Raw genomic sequence first — 19,353 nt, 5'->3', positions numbered from 1 at the left:
ATTTAATGAACAGAGTGATTCAGGTGGTTGACCCCAATCATCTGCTTTTGCTGGGTTCGAACACCTTTCCTATCTTGGTGTCAATACAGAGACACAGATAAACAGTGTTATGAGACTCTCACTGCCTTTGCTTTGCATTTTTGTTCTTGGAGATGCCTAGGCATGCCTGAAATAGCAAAGGTTGCATATAAAAGCATGGCAGTAAACCAGAAGCAATTTAAAAAATGCTGACAGAAGATGGAAAATATCTGAAATGAAAATATGTCCAATATGCTGAACAGCTACATCAAGCTCTTAGTGTCCTTTCCCTTCTGTGCAGTTCTGAAGTCAGAGAGGCTTTGATTTTATTAACAGATCTCACCAATCACAGTTAGCCTATGCTGGATGGAAAAGAATCCCAAGAGAAAAGTAGAAGAGTTTCAGAGCTAGTTGTGTGTGCCTTTCAGAGCAAGACTGACACATGGGAGAGTGTCACCTGGAAGGGCACAGTGGAGGTAAGGGTCTGACTCAGGGTAACCCTAATGTTTCTGTGTCAAAAGTTATTTTGTAATGCGTCTCTTTTACAGAATCACAGGATGGGTCAGGTTGGAAAGCACCACAGTGGAGTATCTGGTGTAACCTCCCTGCTCAAAGCAGTTTCATCCCAGAGCACATGGCACAGGAGAGTGTCCAGATGGTTCTTGAATATCCCCAGGGAGGGGGACATCCACAGCCTATCTGGGTAGCCTGTTCCAGTGCTCTGTCACCTGCACAGAAAGGAACTTCTTCCTCCTGTTCAGGGGGAACCTCCTGAGCCTCAGTTCCTGCCCGTTGCCTCTTGTCCCTTTGCCCAGCACCGCCGAGCAGAGCCTGGTCCATCCTGGGAGCCCTCCCTGCAGGCACTGACAGACATTGATGAGGTTCCCTCTCAGTGTCTCTTCTCCAGGCTGAACAGACCCAGTCCTTCATCCTTTCCTCATCAGAGGGATACTTCTGTCCCTTGATCATTTTTGTAGCTGTCCTCTGGACCAGCTCCAGGAGCTCTGTGTCTCTCTTGTAGGAGTCCAGAATTTAATTGACAGCTTTTAGTTATCGGCAGCTTTTATTCTGCCACAGGAACTGACAAACAGGCCAGGGAGTTCTCTGCTTTACAAGAACGTAATTTGTTTATTTCAGATTAGCTTTGCCTTTTAGACAGTCACCACATGAGTTTTGATCCATTGGTTCAGCACTTGGTCTATCATCTTTTCATATCAATGACAGGACAAAGCCAGGGTTTTTCTTTCTCTCTTTCATTTCTTGTTCAACCATGCAAGGTACAATTTCCATAATCCTTTTCTTATGAGAAATCTTTTCCTGGGCATTAAAGGTATCCTTTTTCCTAGGTTTATGAATACTTTGGTTATCACGAGTGCATTGTGCTATACACAGAATTTGCAACAAAAGTGTTTGCTGTACTGCTGACAAAAATAGCAGATTTAAAGAAAAACAATATCCATTTAAAGGAAAAGGAAAGTATGGTTTGAAGACTTGCTAACAGCAGAAGGTACTGAATATGAATATTAGCAAGTCATCTAGATCAGGTAATAGATGATGCTCTGAGAAGTCCTGATAAACAGAAGCTAAACAAACAGAGAAGTGGACACAGATTAAGAAAAATATAACACACATGCACACACATTTACCACTTTTTATTTCCCACCAAATTACTTTTAATAAAGGAGCAAAAATCCAGTCTTGTAAATCCATACTTGAAGTTATTTGGGTTCAGTAATCCCATTTCTTAAAGGCCTGTATGAGATTGAAAAGTGAATAATTAAATCCATGTTGACTGTGCCTATTTATGAAAACCTGGTGCATATACAATGTGTTTGCATAGTTAAATAGGCATTAGAAGTGTTTTAATATAGTAGCTCTATAGTATACAGTATTTAGTAGCTCTATATTTTGCTTATACTTGGTAATTTTCTTGCTTGTTGTGACTTTTGGTGAGTTTTAACATTTGCCCAGCCAGTCTCTCTGTTTCTCTCTTTCTCTGTGAGGTTCACATGTAAACTGCTTTAAAGATTGCATAATGACTGTTTGGCATATCCTACAGGCAAAGGCCCAGAAACCCTTTTTGCTGGCTATAACCTCAATGATAATGAGTGGCACACAGTGCGTGTGGTGCGGCGAGGAAAAGGTTTAAAGTTAATGGTGGATGACCAGCAGGCTGTGACAGGTACTGTGGCATTCTGATTCCATCATTCCACATTGCTGGGGGGAAACACAAAACAAAACAAAACAAAACAACCTTTTACAGAATATTACTTTATCTGAGAGAAACAGATGCTTTTTTTTTTCCTTTTCTTGGGTAAGATTCAAAATTCATTTTATGCATCTTGGAATGCTGGTACAAGAAGTGTGTTATTACACTTGATATTAAGGTTGCTCTAAGGTTGCTATTGAAATTAATGAAAACATTCGTGCTGACTTAAATGGATGTTTTTATACAGTAATTGGAGAGAAGTGATTTGATACATCACTAATGAGAAGGCAAACAAAATGCTTTTGGCAACACATTGTTAGGGCTCAACTCTAAGCCACTGCTGGAAGAAAGAACTTAATAAACATTTAAAGGATATTCTACTGTGGTTCGAATCTTGCATCAGCTATCCTCAATAATTATATATTAGGCAGCATATTTTCTCAAATTCTAAAATAGCAGTTGGAATGAGAGAAAAAAAATTACATGCATACTAGCAGATGACAGAAATTTATTTCTGTATTTATATTATCAGAAATGTTAATAGAGAACACATTGATTTTGTCCTGTACTTATGCTTTCACGCCTGTTGTTAATAACAACTGATCTGGCTTTCTGGCACTGATTCCTTGCACAGCGGAATGTGCCTAAATTTTTTGTTTGCTATTTAAAATTATCCTTTGGTTTTGTGTAGTATTAAACAACTTTTATTATTGGTTGTAAGCTTTGTTAAAATGATAACAAGTTAAATGTCTTGTTTGTTTTTTTTAAAGAGGAGTGTAACTTCTTTAATAGTCCATTTTCACCTCAGCAGAGCACTGAGGGTTGTGTCACTGGTAGAAAAATAATTCATATAGTTGCAAAAACATGTTTTCTGGAATCGGAAATTGCCAATATATCTTCCAGAGCTGAAGTCTGTGTATGCCTAGGGTCATTTTCCCAAGAATTTAGATGGCCTAAATAATTTACTTTTTTTTTTTTGGTAATAGATTTATAGTATGGGAGGAAGTATGCTAAAAAATATTATAATCTTTCTGCTTCAACTACCAAGGCAGTTTTTAATATAGAAGGCGGATTTTAATATAGAAAAAAATTGCTTAGATCAAAATCCAGTGCAAGATCCAAATGCACAGTTCCTGGACTCCTCGTGCCAAAGTTCTAATTTACAAATACTGCAGGTTACATCACCTGAGTCCAGCTTTGTAGTGCAACATTGTGTTCTTTCCACAACTCAGTATCTATGTCCAAAAATGGCCAGTTGACTTGGATTCCCTCTCAGTTCCTCAAGCTGGAAGTTGTCTGCATTTGCATAACCCACAGATGTTTAACATTATTAATCCAAAAGGAGAAACTCATCCCGATATTTTGGAGGAAAAAAGACATCCTAAGCTTCCTAAACTCCCTGTAGGAATCTGTGTGGCCAATCTTTGCCCTCCTCCACCAGTGAGGAGGAAATTGCCATATGAATAGGAATGGAGGGAACTTTAAATATGGGTAATCTGCTGTTGATTCCATGAATGTCACATTTCCTACAAAGAAAATCTTTATTGTTGTGTAGGTGATGAGGTTTTTTGGTTGTGTTGGGTGCTTTTAGGGAGAGGGGGACTGGGGATTTTTGTAGTTTTCTTTTTTTTTTTTCAACACTTAGTGATTTACAAGCCTTTAAAAGTTTAAATTTCAAATGTATGTAATAGAATTTAATGTGTAGTTGCTTTGAATTTCCTGAAAGGATAGGGAAACAGTTGCCGTATGAGATTATGGTGTGCTTGTTCTAAATTGCTAAGAGCATTTCTTCTAATGACCCAAGGTTCAGAAATTTGGTTCAGAAAATACAATCCATTAATTTTTCATGTGAAAGGTTATTATAGCTTTATGAGGAGAATAAGGAGGTAAACTGGCTTCCTTCTAAAATTTCCAACTTTCTCCTGCCACACGTTGTTTTTCTTTTTTGATTCCATTTCCTGTTCTGTATATGAAAGAAACATCATCGGAACCAGAAAGCTTAAACTGGAGGAAAATCCATTACATAATTCAGCCTGACTTTCCAATTTTTGCAGATTATAAAACACCACTTGCTCATTCGTGGGTTGTGCTTGGTTCTCTTTGACAAATGCATAATGTGTGCATGGATACATAATATATTTCAGAGTCATAACTAGCTTTCATTGGAAGCCATGCAGGTGGTTTTGAAGAAGTTACTCATCATAGAAGAGTTTCAGTACTTCCAGCCCTGATGAACCTTATTTTCTAAGACTGTATAGAAAATAAAAATGGTCAGAATATGACTAAATTTGGATAACAGAGTAGCTGGCTCATGGTTATGAACAGAATTTCAACTGCCTTTCAGTATGATGTTTTTTCACAAACCTGACAAACTTTAGAAAAAAAATAGAAAGCAACCAAATCCAGACCAAACAAAAAACAAACAAACAAAAAAACCCAAAAAATCCACCACTAAATCCCCAAACACCCAACCTCGTAAGTACAAACTACATTTTCTTTTACTTCATTGCTGCATTTACTAATCCTGTGGAGCATAATGTGAATTCTCAAGTTTGCATGTTTGTAGAACTGAAATGTTGGAGGGTTATTTGGGATGCGAGCCCAGATTCTGGAACTTTTTTATTACTATGGTCAAGAAAGAAATACATTTAATGTAGTGGGGATGTTGTGCTACAAGCCAAAGCTTGGTGGATTTCTGCCATGACATTATTGGAATGCCATCTGAAGGGATACAAGACTGGAATATAAAATGTTCCTCTCTGAAACCTGATTCTCAGCTCTTTGGCTGCGATCCAATAGACAGCTCTTGTCCCAGCAAAAATTACACATTTGGCATTTTTCAAGACAGCTCCCTGACTCATTACTGCAAGGAAGAACCCACTTTTGCTTAATACATTCAGGGAAAGTGGTATCTTCAGAACTGATGTTTTAAAACAAGAACATCAAGAAGACCGTCCCTGGGGTTTGAGGTGCCTCTTGCAGTGCTCAGCCCCGTGAGTGCAGATCCCAGGTGGTGGTGGTGGTGCTCAATGACAAGTTGTCCTACAGAACTCATCCCAAAGCTAAGTAAGCTACTTGCCAATATTTATCATAAATTATTAGAGCAATGATTGTGCCTGAATGGTATTAAAACTTACAGAGCTATTTTCCCTGTAGCTTCACTGATGTCTGTACTTGTATCTCAGAGCTGTGACTTAACCTGCTTGTGAATTAATCTCCCTGGGCAAATCTCAGATACTGACATTTCTCTTTCCCTTGTCTTTTTCCTGTCACACACATGTCCACAGACACTTGCTTGTGACACCTACAGAAGTACAGCTGTGACAGCCTCCTCCAGGCCCTGTGTACCACTTCTGACAAGTCCAGCCTGGGGCAGTGCTCACACTCTCTCTTGAAATAGAACATTTGGGGATGGACAGAGGGAACTTGGCTTGTCAACAGCTTTGCCACTGTGGGAACTTGTATTAGAGCAGTTTTAAGCCAGTATTTAGTCCAGCTTGGCTAAGTCTGCTCTTCACCTTCTCTGTACTCCATGAGAGAAGTGAAACATCTAAGGAACAGGGGAATCTAGGCCATGGTTTGCAAAAGGTACATTAAGGGGTGAAATTCATTAGTAATAAGAAGCTGGTTTTCCACACAATGTGATCATGAATCAGCCCTGTGAAAATACTGCCCTACTTCTTTAAAATAAGCATGGAAAAAAATTGGAAGTTCTGTCAGAAAAGGGAACTCTTCAGTGAACACAATTTTGATGTGCTGGGTAAGGTATTTAATAACTAGCTTAAAAACTTACCTGACCTGTATGCAGCATACTCTGGCAGTGCTGATCCTTTCCTCCAGATTAGCTTTACACTCATCAGATTTCAGGCTTCTTGCTCTGCAGTGGTCCTTGCATGACAGAGAGACCCTCAAAGGCAGCTGTGGGGCTTGGTTTTGGTCACCTTTCTGACGTAAACAAGTCACTGTTTCCAGGATTACAGAACACTGACATGCACCCTTCCTGCAGGCTTTCTGCTCAGCCCATCTCCTGGGCTCTGCCCCTTCTCCCATGGTTTATCCCCACAGTACAAAGCCAGTTGCTTTCAAGCAGCTTTCCACCCTTGTCCCACAGAGCTGTGCAGCAGGGCTGGCGTTAGTGTACCTAAGACAGCTGGAACAGGAATCCTTCCTACCGCGAGTCAAATCATGCACATTGAAGCAAAACACATGAGATGAAATCCCTCAAGCTGTTCTGGTTCCCTGATATTGTCTCTGATATTGTTGGTTTAGCTCTGAGATTGACCTTTGTTATCCTCATGTAAAGTAATTGCACTTGGTTACAGTAAAACCCCACATCTGGTTAAGTACAACTAAAGTGAGGGATTTTAAGTCGGCAGTTTAATGTAGTCAGGTAAACTGTTTCAGTTTAGAAATCTTGCTGTTGGCCTTATCCAAACATACTGAATGCTTTGGAAAGGCTCCTGGATTTACCAGTAATTAGGATGAATTTGGAAGAATTCCCTTTGGAGCCAACGATTGGCCTTGCACATACTGAGAAGTGTGAAAATGATGCAGATACTTAATCACATAATGTGCTCTTTGACCTCCCGTTTCAGACACTAACACGTGTTTTCTTGTTGCTGTTTAAAGGTCAAATGGCTGGCGATCACACACGACTGGAGTTCCACAACATAGAAACAGGAATAATAACAGAACGGCGCTACCTGTCTTCTGTGCCTTCTAATTTTATTGGGCATCTACAGAGTCTCACATTTAATGGCATGGCATACATTGACTTATGTAAAAATGGAGACATCGATTATTGTGAGCTAAATGCAAGATTCGGGTTCAGGAACATCATAGCAGACCCTGTAACCTTTAAAACAAAAGCAAGTTATGTTGCACTGGCCACGCTACAAGCGTACACATCTATGCACCTTTTTTTCCAGTTCAAAACCACCTCCCTGGATGGATTGATACTTTTTAACAGTGGCGATGGAAATGATTTCATTGTGGTTGAATTAGTAAAAGGGTATGTATGGATTAGCGTAACAACAAAACCAGTCCATTCGAAATGTGTGTACAGGAGGAATACACAGGAAAGTTTAGGGTGCAAATCTTTTTTTTTTTTTCTGACTGGATAGATGTGATCGATAAATGTTTCTTCATGTTGAACTTCATGTGCTTTATTGTGACTCTTTCTTTCAGATGAAGCTAGATGCCTGAAATGTATGAAAGTAAATAATAGGTATAACTTCTCTCGTGTTTACCACAAAGAAGTGCTAGTTTGTAGCCTCCCTCTTGTTCTCTCTCTCTACGTATGTATGCATGTCTCGGTACATGGAGTGCTCGTTGCTTTCCAGAAACTTGGGACTGCACCTCAACTCATCCAAACGAGTGGCAATTTCTCGGAATGACAGTTGCTTTCCCATCTGGCATTCATTGTTGTCTGCTGGTTTGGCCAGCTCTGCTGACGAGTACAAGCAAATAGAAAGTATTAGACATATTAATTATTGCCCTCCTTGCTATGTAAAGAAAAAGGAAACTTTTCCAATTTTTTCTCTTTTCCCAGGTATTTACACTATGTATTTGATTTGGGAAACGGTGCCAACCTCATCAAGGGAAGTTCTAATAAACCTCTGAATGACAACCAGTGGCATAATGTCATGATATCAAGGGATACCAACAACCTACACACTGTAAAGATTGACACTAAAATCACAACACAGAGCACAGCAGGAGCCAGAAATTTAGATCTCAAAAGTAAGTACAGTTATTCTTATATTATCCACAGTGAAGGCCATTACCGAATAATAAACAGAATAAATCATGGATGTAAAGTACGATATAATTTTGTAAGTTTCTATGAAACCTTTTATTTTATAATAACAAATATGATCACAAGAGATTACATCACCCTAACCTTGCCAGCTTAACAATGCCAGCTTAATAGCACTTCTGCACAGGTAGGTACAACTTTACACATGTGACAATCCCATGGGAAAAAACCCCAAAAAAGTAGGAAATGATAATAACACAAAGTAGCCCATACAAACCAAATTATAGTTGATGGACTAAAGGAGGCCAACAATGTAAAAAGCCTGACTTTTACATGAACATAGATTATATAAGTAGCATAACATACTCATCTAAATATGTACTGTAATTTCGATTGCAGGTGTAGTGAACTTTGTTTTACAGCACTAAACATGCATGTTCTAAATCCAGCTGGATTCTTAAGATCCATTTTTTTTATAACCATATGTATATTTTAAAATAAGCGATAGCAATGAGTCCTACGGATAGGTTTCTGAAAAACTAATTTGCATCTGAGGAAAATACCTTTTTGAAAGGATGTATAGGTATACTTTTAAAATAATGACTACCTAATCAGGCATAAGAATATATGTTCTGGTCATGTGGAAAAGTAGTGTGTTTTTTACCATTCTTTAAAAAGGCTCTTGGCAGGAAAACTGAAATTTCATAACAGTCAAAGAAATATGATATTTCAAAAGCCAGGATGTTCAAAGTAGATATTAATATTCCATCAAGAGCTTATTCCTTGCTGGATTTTCTTTTAACTGCCTTTGAGTCACAGATAATGAGCTGACCTTGGTAATTATGCTGGATTTTGTGATATTTCACATGTTTGCCTCACTTGAAAGTGCTATTAAGATTGTACTGTGAAAACAGTATCATGATATGTCATAGTCTTCAATAAGAGATTATTTTATTTTAAAACCTAAAGCTTTTTGGATGGCTCACACTCTATTCCTAAAGTAGCATTTGAAATTTACGCCATGTTAATTCTTGGCTTTGCATTCTTTCAAACATCATCGATTTTTTTATTGAAACGGTAATATTTCAACATTGTTTTTGATGCTATACAAAAAGCATCCAGCTTGTTCCTTGACATTTTTAAGATGGCAAATAGCACTTATGCATATGTGTATGTCTTTAATGTGTTTGGCTCTTTTCCTAGAACTTAAATCAGGCATGGGTAAGAAAAACAAAAAAAAACAAAACAAAAAAAAAAAAAAAAAAAAAAAACAAAAACAATCCGGTTGCGAGCTGATAATTAACACAGCCATTTTATTCGACACATTTTTGAAAGCGGTTGCGGTGGGTCTTTGGTGTCTCCCTGTCTGAGAAGGGATGAGGTTCTCTCCATGTGCTGGCTGAAGGCACTAGAGAGCGCTGTGATCTCACCCAACTGCCCGAGGAAGGGAGGCTCAGCACCGAGGACAGCCCGAAAAATCCAACATCCCTTTGTGTGCGGCGCTTTGGAAATGCTGCTTTCGCCTTTCGCTTTTGAAGTAAAACTGTATCCATAGCTGCCGCGTTTTCTAACCTTGAATTCCTCTGGGGGAAAGGGGAAAAAAATAAAAATAAGGGAAATGAGGAGCACGAAAAAAAACAACCAAAAAACATACTGAGATTTGAAGCGATAAGGTGAATTGTGTTAGATGATTTTCTGTAATTCACCACCCAGGGGATGTGGATAGTGAAAGAATAACAAGCCTGACGTGTTCGGTGCAGGAATATATAGAAAGCACCTCTCTAAAGCTGGTCTAGCATACACAGGTCCTCATCCTCTGTCTTCTCATATTAATATGCCTCATTTTATTTTATTGTTTTAAATGTATTATACTACACTTTGCTCAGTCAGCTTCCCTTAAATATGGCACCATATATATCTTGAGAATTTTGGTTGGATTTGGGAAGGGGATTGAAGCTGATACTTTTTAGCCAGCAGGCTAAAAGAGAAAAAATTTCTTTTCATTATTATTTTTCCTTCGTTTGTGTTTAGCAGAAATGATCTACCATCGTTGCTTTTTTTTCTATTTTACAGCTGTGTTTCTTGCAATGACATGTTTCTGTTGTGCTATAAGCACTTCATATACTTTCCTGTTATATATAGTTACAGTCCTGTGCTTTCTTAGCCTTAGCAACAAAGCAAATGCAAAATCACACTTCCTGCTACTTGTATCAATACTTCTGCTTAACCAGTTATCATTAAGTAAAATATGTGTGCAGATAGTATTAAACCTGCAGCCATTCTGAGTAATTGTTGAGTTACCAGATTTCTGATTTTGAAATTCAAGCTGATCCTAGAAAAAGAAATCCACTATATGTGGGTTTTTGCAAATACACAGTGAATTCAGTGAGAAGATAAGACACAGATTGTGTTGTTGAGCCTGCACAGCATGGAAGTTGTCTGGGAGAACAGGCAGCTGCCATAAAAGTATGGGAGAGAATTTCCAATATATGTTTCCTTTTGGGTGTGGGATTTGGCTATATAACACAGAAAGTTCATTATCACACACATTGGTTCCCTGCATAACCTCTGGTACAATTTCAGCAGCTACCTGTGGAAACACGTATATTATATCCTGCAGCCTAATTATTGCTGTAATTAGATGGGTAAATTATAAATTGGAGACAAATAAATGAGTGAAAATAATTCTGTGTTTGGATTCCAAGAACTGTGTTATTTTTCCTTGCAGAGAAAATTAGCAAAGTGTGCTGAGGTGCAGTTCTAGCAGATAACCCAAAAAGATAAATGAGTCTGAACAGCAAAAGTAGTGCAGATCAAGCCTGCCAACACAGTAACACAGCAAATTTCCTTTCATATATCTCATGAGCAGGCTCCCTGTCCTGATCTCAGGATGGCTCAGATGCTTGGCATGGCTGCAACTCTTTCAAGGCCTGAAAGAGTTGGGTGGAGGGCAATTCTTGCTTGTTGTACTTGATGTTGTGCTCCAATGTTCTGAGGGGTCTGAGTAGCCTCAAAGGGCACAGAGAAACAAGAGAAAATGGAATTTAACTTCTTTGATGGAGTGACTGTATTATTGGACAGATGTCATTTATCTGGACTTCTGTAAAGCCTTTGACACCACAGCAAAGCCTGTGGTCACCTACAGCATCCTTTTCCCCAACCTAGAGGGAGCTGGATTAAATGAATGGATTTTTAAATGGATAAGAAAGTGGTTGGACACTTGCATCCAGTGGTGGTCAACAACTCAAAGTACTGATGAACATCACTGACAAGTGGTATCTCTCAGGGGTCCCTGTTGGTACCAGTGTTATTAAATTTAATGCCTTCTTCAATGACATAAACAGAGGGATTGAGTTCACCCTCAGCAGATTTGCTGATGACAGCAAGCTGAGTGGTGTGGTTGACACACCTGAGGACAGGATGTCATCCAGAGGGACCTGGACAAGCTGGAGAAGTGGGCCCATTGTGCTCTCATGAGGTTTAATACGACCAAGAGCAGGAGGTGCTGCACCTGGGATGGGGCAACCCCCAGTGTCAACATAGGCTGGGGGATGAAGAGATGGAGAGCAGCCCTGCCCCAAAGAACTTGAGGTTGCTGGTGGGTGAGAGGCTGGGCATGACCTGGCCATGTGTGCTGGGAGCCCAGAGAGCCAAATGTGTCCTGGGCTGCAGCAGGAGCACCGTGGGCAGCAGGGAAGGGAGGGGAATTCTGCCCCTCTGCTCTGTCCCACTGAGACCCCACCTGGAATAACGCATCCAGAGCTGGGCTCCCAGCACATGGGGGACAAGGACCCTTGACACCAGTGCAGAGGAGGCCACCAAGATGATCTGAGGGATTGAACACCTTTCCTATGAGAAAAGGCTGAGAGGGTTGGGATTGTTCAGTCTGGAAAGGAGAAGGCTTTGGGGCTACCAAATTTTGGCTTCCAGTTCCTGAAGGAAGCCTGGAAGAAAGCTGGAGAGTGACTTTTTACAAACATCTGTAGTGACAGGGTACGGGGGAATGGCTTCAGACTGAAAGAGTAGATTTAGGTTAGATATTGGGAAGAAACTCTTTACTGTGAGGGTGTTAAGGTACTGGCACAGGTTGCCCAGAGCAGTTGTGAATGCCCCATCCCCAGAAGTGTTTAAGGCGAGGCTCGATGGGCCTCTGAGCAACCTCGTCTAGTGAAAGGTGTCCCTGCCCATTGCAAAGGGGTTGGAACTGAATAATCTTTAAGGTCCCTTCCAACACAAACCATTTGTGATCCTTGTTCCTCTCTGTTGCCAAAGAAATGTTGTCTTCCTTTCTCAGACTGTAATTTTTGCCACGTCTATAATGTCTCTTCCCTCTCCACATTTTTTTTCTCTGTGGTATGGGAAACTGTAGTTCTGTCAGAAATTATTTTATTTTATAAGTACTTGAAGATGCATGATATGCTTCCGAGGAGGAGGACATCCTCAAGCACACTTTATATCCACTTACCTACTAGGGTTTAATCTTCCTCTTGCTTCTCTCCTACACATATAGGCAGTATTTTAATCCCCAAAGCTTTCACACAGTTTTTTAAACAGCAGGCATAAAAAATATCTGCAAAAAAACAATCATAATTCTCTTGGAATACCCATCAGAAAATTAAAATATTTTAGCATTTTAATAGTTTATAAATTGAAATGAGAAGTTGAGATATTGTACTGTTACCAAACGAGAAGGTAAAGACTGCTGCAGTTATTTTAGACTGAACAATAAGTAGTTATAAACTTTTATATGAGTTGGTAGTTTCTTTACTTCAGTGTCCAATACAATTTTAAATTTTCCAGCTCACAGGATATATTCACAGATATGCTGCCTCCTCTAAGGTGATCTACAGTCATCTTAATTTTGATATTGGACTAACTATATAGTTTTTAGAAGGAAATCACCATTCTGGAAAAAAAATCCTACACAGCTCAACATTTATGGGTTAACTTTTGCTGCCTGTGCATCATTTCATATGTCAAGACCTGCTTTTTTGAACTGACATTCATTATTTCAACTTGTCTCACTGTCATCATCTTTCATATGGCCTTCCTAAATGTCACTTTTAGAGCCATTGTAAGTCATATGTTAGTCCTGTGCTGATATATCGCAGCATCCTCAAAAAATGCTTTTCATATTAGAGCACACATCAGAATCAGCCTACTTGGATTAAATAACCTGGCTAGATCTCCTGTTGTCTGTTTTATTTCTGTATCTCTTCACTGGCCTCTGGCTTCCTTTATTCTTTTGAGATAGGGCTGCTGCTTCTATCTATGTTTGTTTTTTTGTTTGCTGTTTTGTCCAATACTGTGAAAACAGACTGGACTGAAGGACATGAAAGAAAAGTTATATTAATTTCTGGTATCACCTCAGTGGTTTTACAAATACACCAAATTATAGCTCTTCAATGTGCATAAATATTTGCTTGGCAATTAATTCATCCTTGTAAACTTTGAATTCAATTAACTAAATTATCAATAGATCCACTAGCCTGGCATATTCATTGATGATTTGTAATAGTCCCTTAATCTATTGATATTTCATTTCCCTGTCAAAGTTGGTTATTCATGCTGAGCTAAATTAGTCTTGATCATAACAAGGAATTCCTATTTCAGCAGTGGAAATTGAAATTGTTTCAATTTCATCTAATAATTCTCTCTGTTGTTTTATTCTGAGGCAGTTATTATTGTTGCCTCATTATATGATTTTTCTCTACATTGCAAGGTCTCCATCAACAGCAATAATCCTTTAGATTTTTATTACTAGAGAAACAAAGTTTTAAGAAGTACTGAAACATTGTACAAATGAGCAAGTATTAATGCTTAAATTTCTCAAATAATCATGCGTGAGCTAAATGCAATGACCTTGCCAGTGGGCTGTGAATTCTTCATGCAGAAATAATGTTCTGTTCCAAATACAGAGTTCCAGATACTGTCAACAGCAAATAGATCTTCCCAGTGTGACCTATTGGAGTAGACAATGGCAAATGCAGCTGTTGTCTTCCTGATAGCATAGAAAAGCAAACTGTACAGAGGAGAAAACAAGGGTCTTGAAACAGAGAACTCTTCTTTGGAATTTCCTATGTAACAAAGTTCTAGGAGCAGATAACAATAGGCCATTGGACAACCTTATCTAATGGTTGAAGTCCTTTGTCCTCCTTTTTTTTATCATTTTTCACATGTGCTTTCAAAAATCAGTGTTCTCTACCAGGCTGTAAAAATAATTGTGATAGTACTAAACCTTCAGAAACTGTATCCAAATTGCCAAAATTATAAGATGGGGTAAAAAATTGAAAATTGAAAATGTATTTCAGTAGTTCTAGATTAAATAAAGATATTCTAGAGCTTGCACTGTGAAGTCAACAACAATGCGATAATCTGTAAGATCAGCACGTGGTGAGAAAGGTTTTGTCTTCTGCCTCTTCTCCCGTTCTTCTCAGTCTTTCGTACATATATAACTGGATAGATTTGCCTTCATTCCTACAGATGTTTGACATGCAGGTTATTACTGCTGGTAATTGTGGAATTTCATTCAAGCCTTTCTGGAACACCAAGTGAAAGTTGTTAAGAATAATACAGAAAGCATAGATGCTCTTAAAACTTACCAAAACCTCTGTATATTTAGTTTAAATATGCATCCACTGCATCCTAGCCCCCCCATAGATACACAGAGTGAAGAAGCACATCCTAAATTTGCTTTAAAATGTGCTGCTGTGAACCCTAATTAACCCTGGTATTTCAACTGAGCGGTCCTTTTTGCAAAAGGGCAGCTTAGTGGAATATCCTCAGAGTCTGAATGTGATTGTCTTGATGAAATGTAATATCATATAAAAATTACTTTCTGCAAGCCTACATTCAAAATGAGAACGTTTAGCATCTCAGCTGTTTGGTAGTTTTCTGTGGAGCACTAGCCAAAGGAAGAGTTTTCTAGATGATCTCTGAGGTCTAGTAGGTCTGTTGGAAAGAGGAATTTCTCACTGTTTTGAAAGCAAGCTCTGCTAAGAGCATGTGCTGGCTAATAAAGCAGAGAGTGAAAAAATTATAGCAGGAGGAAAGGAGATATGAATACACTGTGCCATGCAAATGCCAGCTTTGTTAGATTTTGTCTATTTCTGAGGTGTATACAATCTCCAGGAGTGGTCAGAACAGGACAGAGATGAAGGACATTTGATGTGCTTGAATGCCTCACCTCTCCACCACAGCCATCCCCCTCATACAGAGTAATTGGCCTAGCATTGATTATGTGGGAGATGGATTGCCACGCACATTTATATGGCAATTAGCTTTTATCATTTACCATTTAACATGCATCACCAACTTTCCTCACAGTCTATTGCACAAGCAGACTGCTTTGGTTTTACATCTGTTTAATCTTTTTCAATGCCAGTGCTCTCCATCTAGTCTTTAGTGGGGGTAGAAACAAGCAAAGAGAAATAGAGCGGCTGGGAATCTGAGGATTTTTGTTGTCAGGAAAACATTAAATGTTTTTGTGTAACTGTTTCTTGTGAGGAAAAAAAAGTGTTTTTTGAGAACAAAATTGATGGGGAAATGGCGGATTTTAACCTGAAGAAATCTTCAGATGCGAGCACTTACTTTTTGAATATCTCCTTTTGTCTATTCATTACTTATCTCCTGAGGATGTTGTTGTGTTGTTTCTGTTTCTCACGATCCAGTGCTTCCTATGACACAGCTTTACCTGCCTGTGAAACACAGGCACATTTGTGTAATCCTTAAGGAGCACTAAACTGAGTCAAAAATTGTAATAAAAATGAAATCTGAGCACCAAGAGGTGCATGCAGAAGTGGACAGCACATCCAGTAGAGCATAAGGAAAAGTTTCTTGGCAGAAGAATATTTGTGAAAGTGAGGAAAGTCTTCAATGTAGTTATGTGTACTGTGATGGAATCAGGAGATTGGAGGTGGAGCAGCACATGTATCTCCACTGTGGATTGCCATGGAAATTGGTGGCAAGTGAAAACTGTAAGATGCTGCACCCATCCACTGTAAATTTCTTCTGGTACCTCTTAATTCTCCTTGCCTTTTTTTTTTGGTTTTTTGTTTTGTTTTTCTCTGTCAGTGTGCACTACGGGGCAATGCTACAATGAAATTGTAAAAAAGAACAGTCAAGCATCACTCAAGGGAAGAAATATCTTCAAAGTTTAATTCTCTTGACAAATAACTGCAAAATGTACTATGTGCCAGTAAGGGTTCCTGAAGAAAAGCGACAATGTCAGCATTTCAGTGCTGGTGATTTCTTTTATTTTTAGGTTTTTGGTTTTTTTTCCCCTGATACATTTAATGGGGTATTCAGGCAAGATACTGAAAGCAGTGTAGAATTGGGGTGAAAAGATCAGTTTCTGTATTTCTTCCCAAAAGAGTGACTTGCTAACCTAGAAAATCTTTAATTTTTATTTTTTTTTCTTTTTATTTGCCTGTAAACATTTTGCCTTGCTTGGTTATCAGTATAGGGAATGTGAAAGATGAAAGCCACCACCTGTCACATCATCAAACAGCCTCTTGCCTGAAATATTTGAAAGGACAGATAACTCAACAGAGCCTGGACAAGTAAACTAGCCACCCTTTCCCTCCTTAGGTGACAGAGGGTCTAAAAGTGATAGAATTCATCACTCCAGTAGGAAAAAATATTTGAAAAGACTATTTTTCTTATTAAAAAAAAAACTCGCATCAAAAACAAAAGACTTCAACCACAAATCAATACTGAAGCTACAGAATGGATCTCTGAAGTGACTAAGTGGACATAAAACACTGAGTTTACATTTTCATGTCTTCCCTCAAGTGCCCTTCCTTGCAAGTGGTAGACAAAATTCAGTCATGATTTGCTCTAGCACCAAGCAGGCCTGTGAATGCACAGCAAAGTGCATATTCTCTGCTGCAAAGGGGGTTTGAAAAGCCATATGCTGGAGCGTATGTGCTGCAGAAGCTGTGTGGATGCAGCATTTAAGCCTTTGTCAACCGTTCTTCAGTTTATTAATGGGATATGATCACAGTGGGCTTCTTGGTTTATGAAAAAAAAAATGAGCAATTATGTCTCATCAACGTTTTTTTAAGGACCAAACTTTTTTTTGATATGGAACAAAGCAAATGTTTAACTCAGGGTTGATGAAGATGAGGAGATACTCTAGAATGACCACTCATCCACTATTCAGGCACAGTTTTTTTTCTAAACTGAGTGCTGAAATTTGAAAGAAAAATCTCCACTGTGCTCTGCCTATTGCACAATGTACAAAAGGTGAGTGATTTTGTACACTGGGGAGGTGAGAAGGTCGTGAAGGCCAAGTAGGCTCCCATATTTCAGTGAACATCAAAGACACCTGAATGCCTACCTGAAAATTTTCATTTGAGACAACAGCCCTTGACTCGCGACCAGGATGGTGGCTGTTCTTTTAGTCAGTGCTTATTCAGCTTGTGTAGAGTAACTGCTTTTCACCATTCAGTTGCCTTAAAAATACCATGAGTTGGGATTGTGTGGGTTGTCTTAGGATGAGTTCCACCATGTACTTTGTAGTGCAATTGTTAAGATCCTACTATTGATCTGGTAACAGCAGCTCATCTGTTTTAGGAGGGACTGGAATAAAGTGAACACTTTTTTGTTTCGAGATTAGACTTTCCCCATGGCATTTCTCAGTCTTTGCAGTCCTCCTTTATCTTTGCCTGCCTGAGGGAAGAAGCTGTTTTATGCTTGATCATTTTGAAATAGCATATTTGGAGAAAAGTGTGCCTGACACCTTGGCTTCGCCACAGCCAGATGTTCCTTTGTATTTTCATGTGTCATATAAAGAAATTGTGGAGATGCCTGCTGTGTTTTCAGAATCCACCAGGGTATGCCAGGGCTATCCATCTTGTTCCTGGGGAGTATCACCTCTCTAGTACACCACAGAAACAGTCTCATTCCTTGCCATGGTAGTGATTTAGTACAATGTGATGTTAGAAACATGACAAAGCAACTTCCAAAATGAAAGAGAAATTAGGAGAATAGCAGAAAGTACTTTTAAAACCCACAGCACAACAAGAGACTGGGGGAGAGAATGTCTGCTCCTGGAGAGAATGATGGATTTGAAGATGCTTTTGTTCAGGCATATAAAAATATTCCAGAGATATTGTTTTTATGGATTATGAAAAAAGTCAAGACAAAATTCCTCCCACTTTTGTATTTCCTCCTTTTTTTTATTTTTTTTTTCAGTCATACATGGAACCATATTTGAATGAATGGTTTTCATTTCTTGTCAGCAAAGGTGTTCAATAAATAAGCACTAGATACATACGGAAAGCACACAGATTTAGGAGAATAAAGAACTAAATATACCCTGGCTAAACTAATTCCCTGATGTCACAGATCTCCTGTACCAAACTGCTGCTGGTTTGGTTAAGGGGTCCAGGTGCACCAGTCACACCTGAGCAGTATTCTTATGTTGTTACCATCACAAACACATAGAAAACAATTCCCTCTCTATTTATGTTTGAAGACAATGGTAGCTGTTAAATGAAGTTAATAGTTTCTGCCCACCAGCAGAAATGTAAGAATTCTCAGGGATGGATAAAAGGAGAAAAGTCTATGAAGAGACCTGTCAGCAATGTCACTAGCACCAGATTATAACTCTTAATGGCTTCTGTTAGTCAGAGAATAGAACAGCATCTTCAATCTTTGTTTTACATTTCTTTGGCTTAGCATTTGCAAAGTTCGTATTTTGAAGAAACGCAGAGGCTTGGGATAAAAAAAGATGAGCTATTACAGGAGGACTTGGCATTTGTTTTACCAACAGTTGTGTGTGACTCACTGTTGTGTGGTGTTCTGTGTGCTTTTGCATAAGTGTGATTCCAATAATGAATACATTGAGAACTTGGGTTAATTTATTAGCTAGCATTTTTTTTTTTCTGTGTTAAATTTACTTGTTATTAAAGCACAGATCAGCTCTAAGTCAGAAAAGAGATAAATAGGTGTAAATAGGAAAGATCGTTGGAATAACTGAGGATCTGCAATATCTGTAAAAGATGCAGATTAAACCCACTAAAATCTCTTTATCTTATGGCATAACTGAGCAGTACCATCATTGCCATGAGCAGGTCTAGCTTTGAAAGTGCAGCTTTCCAGCTGATTCCTCTGGCCTGCCATGAACTTGCCAGTGAGAACATGCCTGCAGCACACTTTTTTCTTTTTTTTTTTCTCAGAAAAACAAAAACAAAGAGAAGAAAAAGTCCTTCCACTTCAAGAAAAAACAAACAAACAAAAATCTGTGCACTGACTCTTAATACAAGAAAGAAGAGAGTTGTGAGATCTGCTCTCAAATAAACGGCTTTATTTTAAGATTTTCCAGTGATCAGAAGGAAATCTTGCATCACTTTATTACCTCACC

The 19,353-nt window shown here is 38.8% G+C and overlaps 1 protein-coding gene across 14 annotated transcripts in view; it reads left to right on the top strand.

Annotated features, from left to right (window-relative positions):
- Positions 1-19,353, top strand: part of NRXN1 (neurexin 1) — a 675,301-nt gene that overhangs the window by 311,181 nt on the left and 344,767 nt on the right. For all 14 annotated transcript variants that reach the window (XM_058835042.1, XM_058835041.1, XM_058835043.1 and 11 more), the window contains 3 exons: positions 2,078-2,200; positions 6,857-7,238; positions 7,779-7,969. In XM_058835042.1, the coding sequence (XP_058691025.1) occupies positions 2,078-2,200; positions 6,857-7,238; positions 7,779-7,969 (696 nt within the window). The remainder of the gene's footprint in view (positions 1-2,077; positions 2,201-6,856; positions 7,239-7,778; positions 7,970-19,353) is intronic.

Source organism: Poecile atricapillus, chromosome 3 (assembly GCF_030490865.1).
Source record: "Poecile atricapillus isolate bPoeAtr1 chromosome 3, bPoeAtr1.hap1, whole genome shotgun sequence".
NCBI lineage: Eukaryota > Metazoa > Chordata > Aves > Passeriformes > Paridae > Poecile > Poecile atricapillus.
The sequence above is the reverse complement of the archived record's forward strand: the minus strand, read 5'-3'. Positions and strand labels throughout refer to the sequence as shown.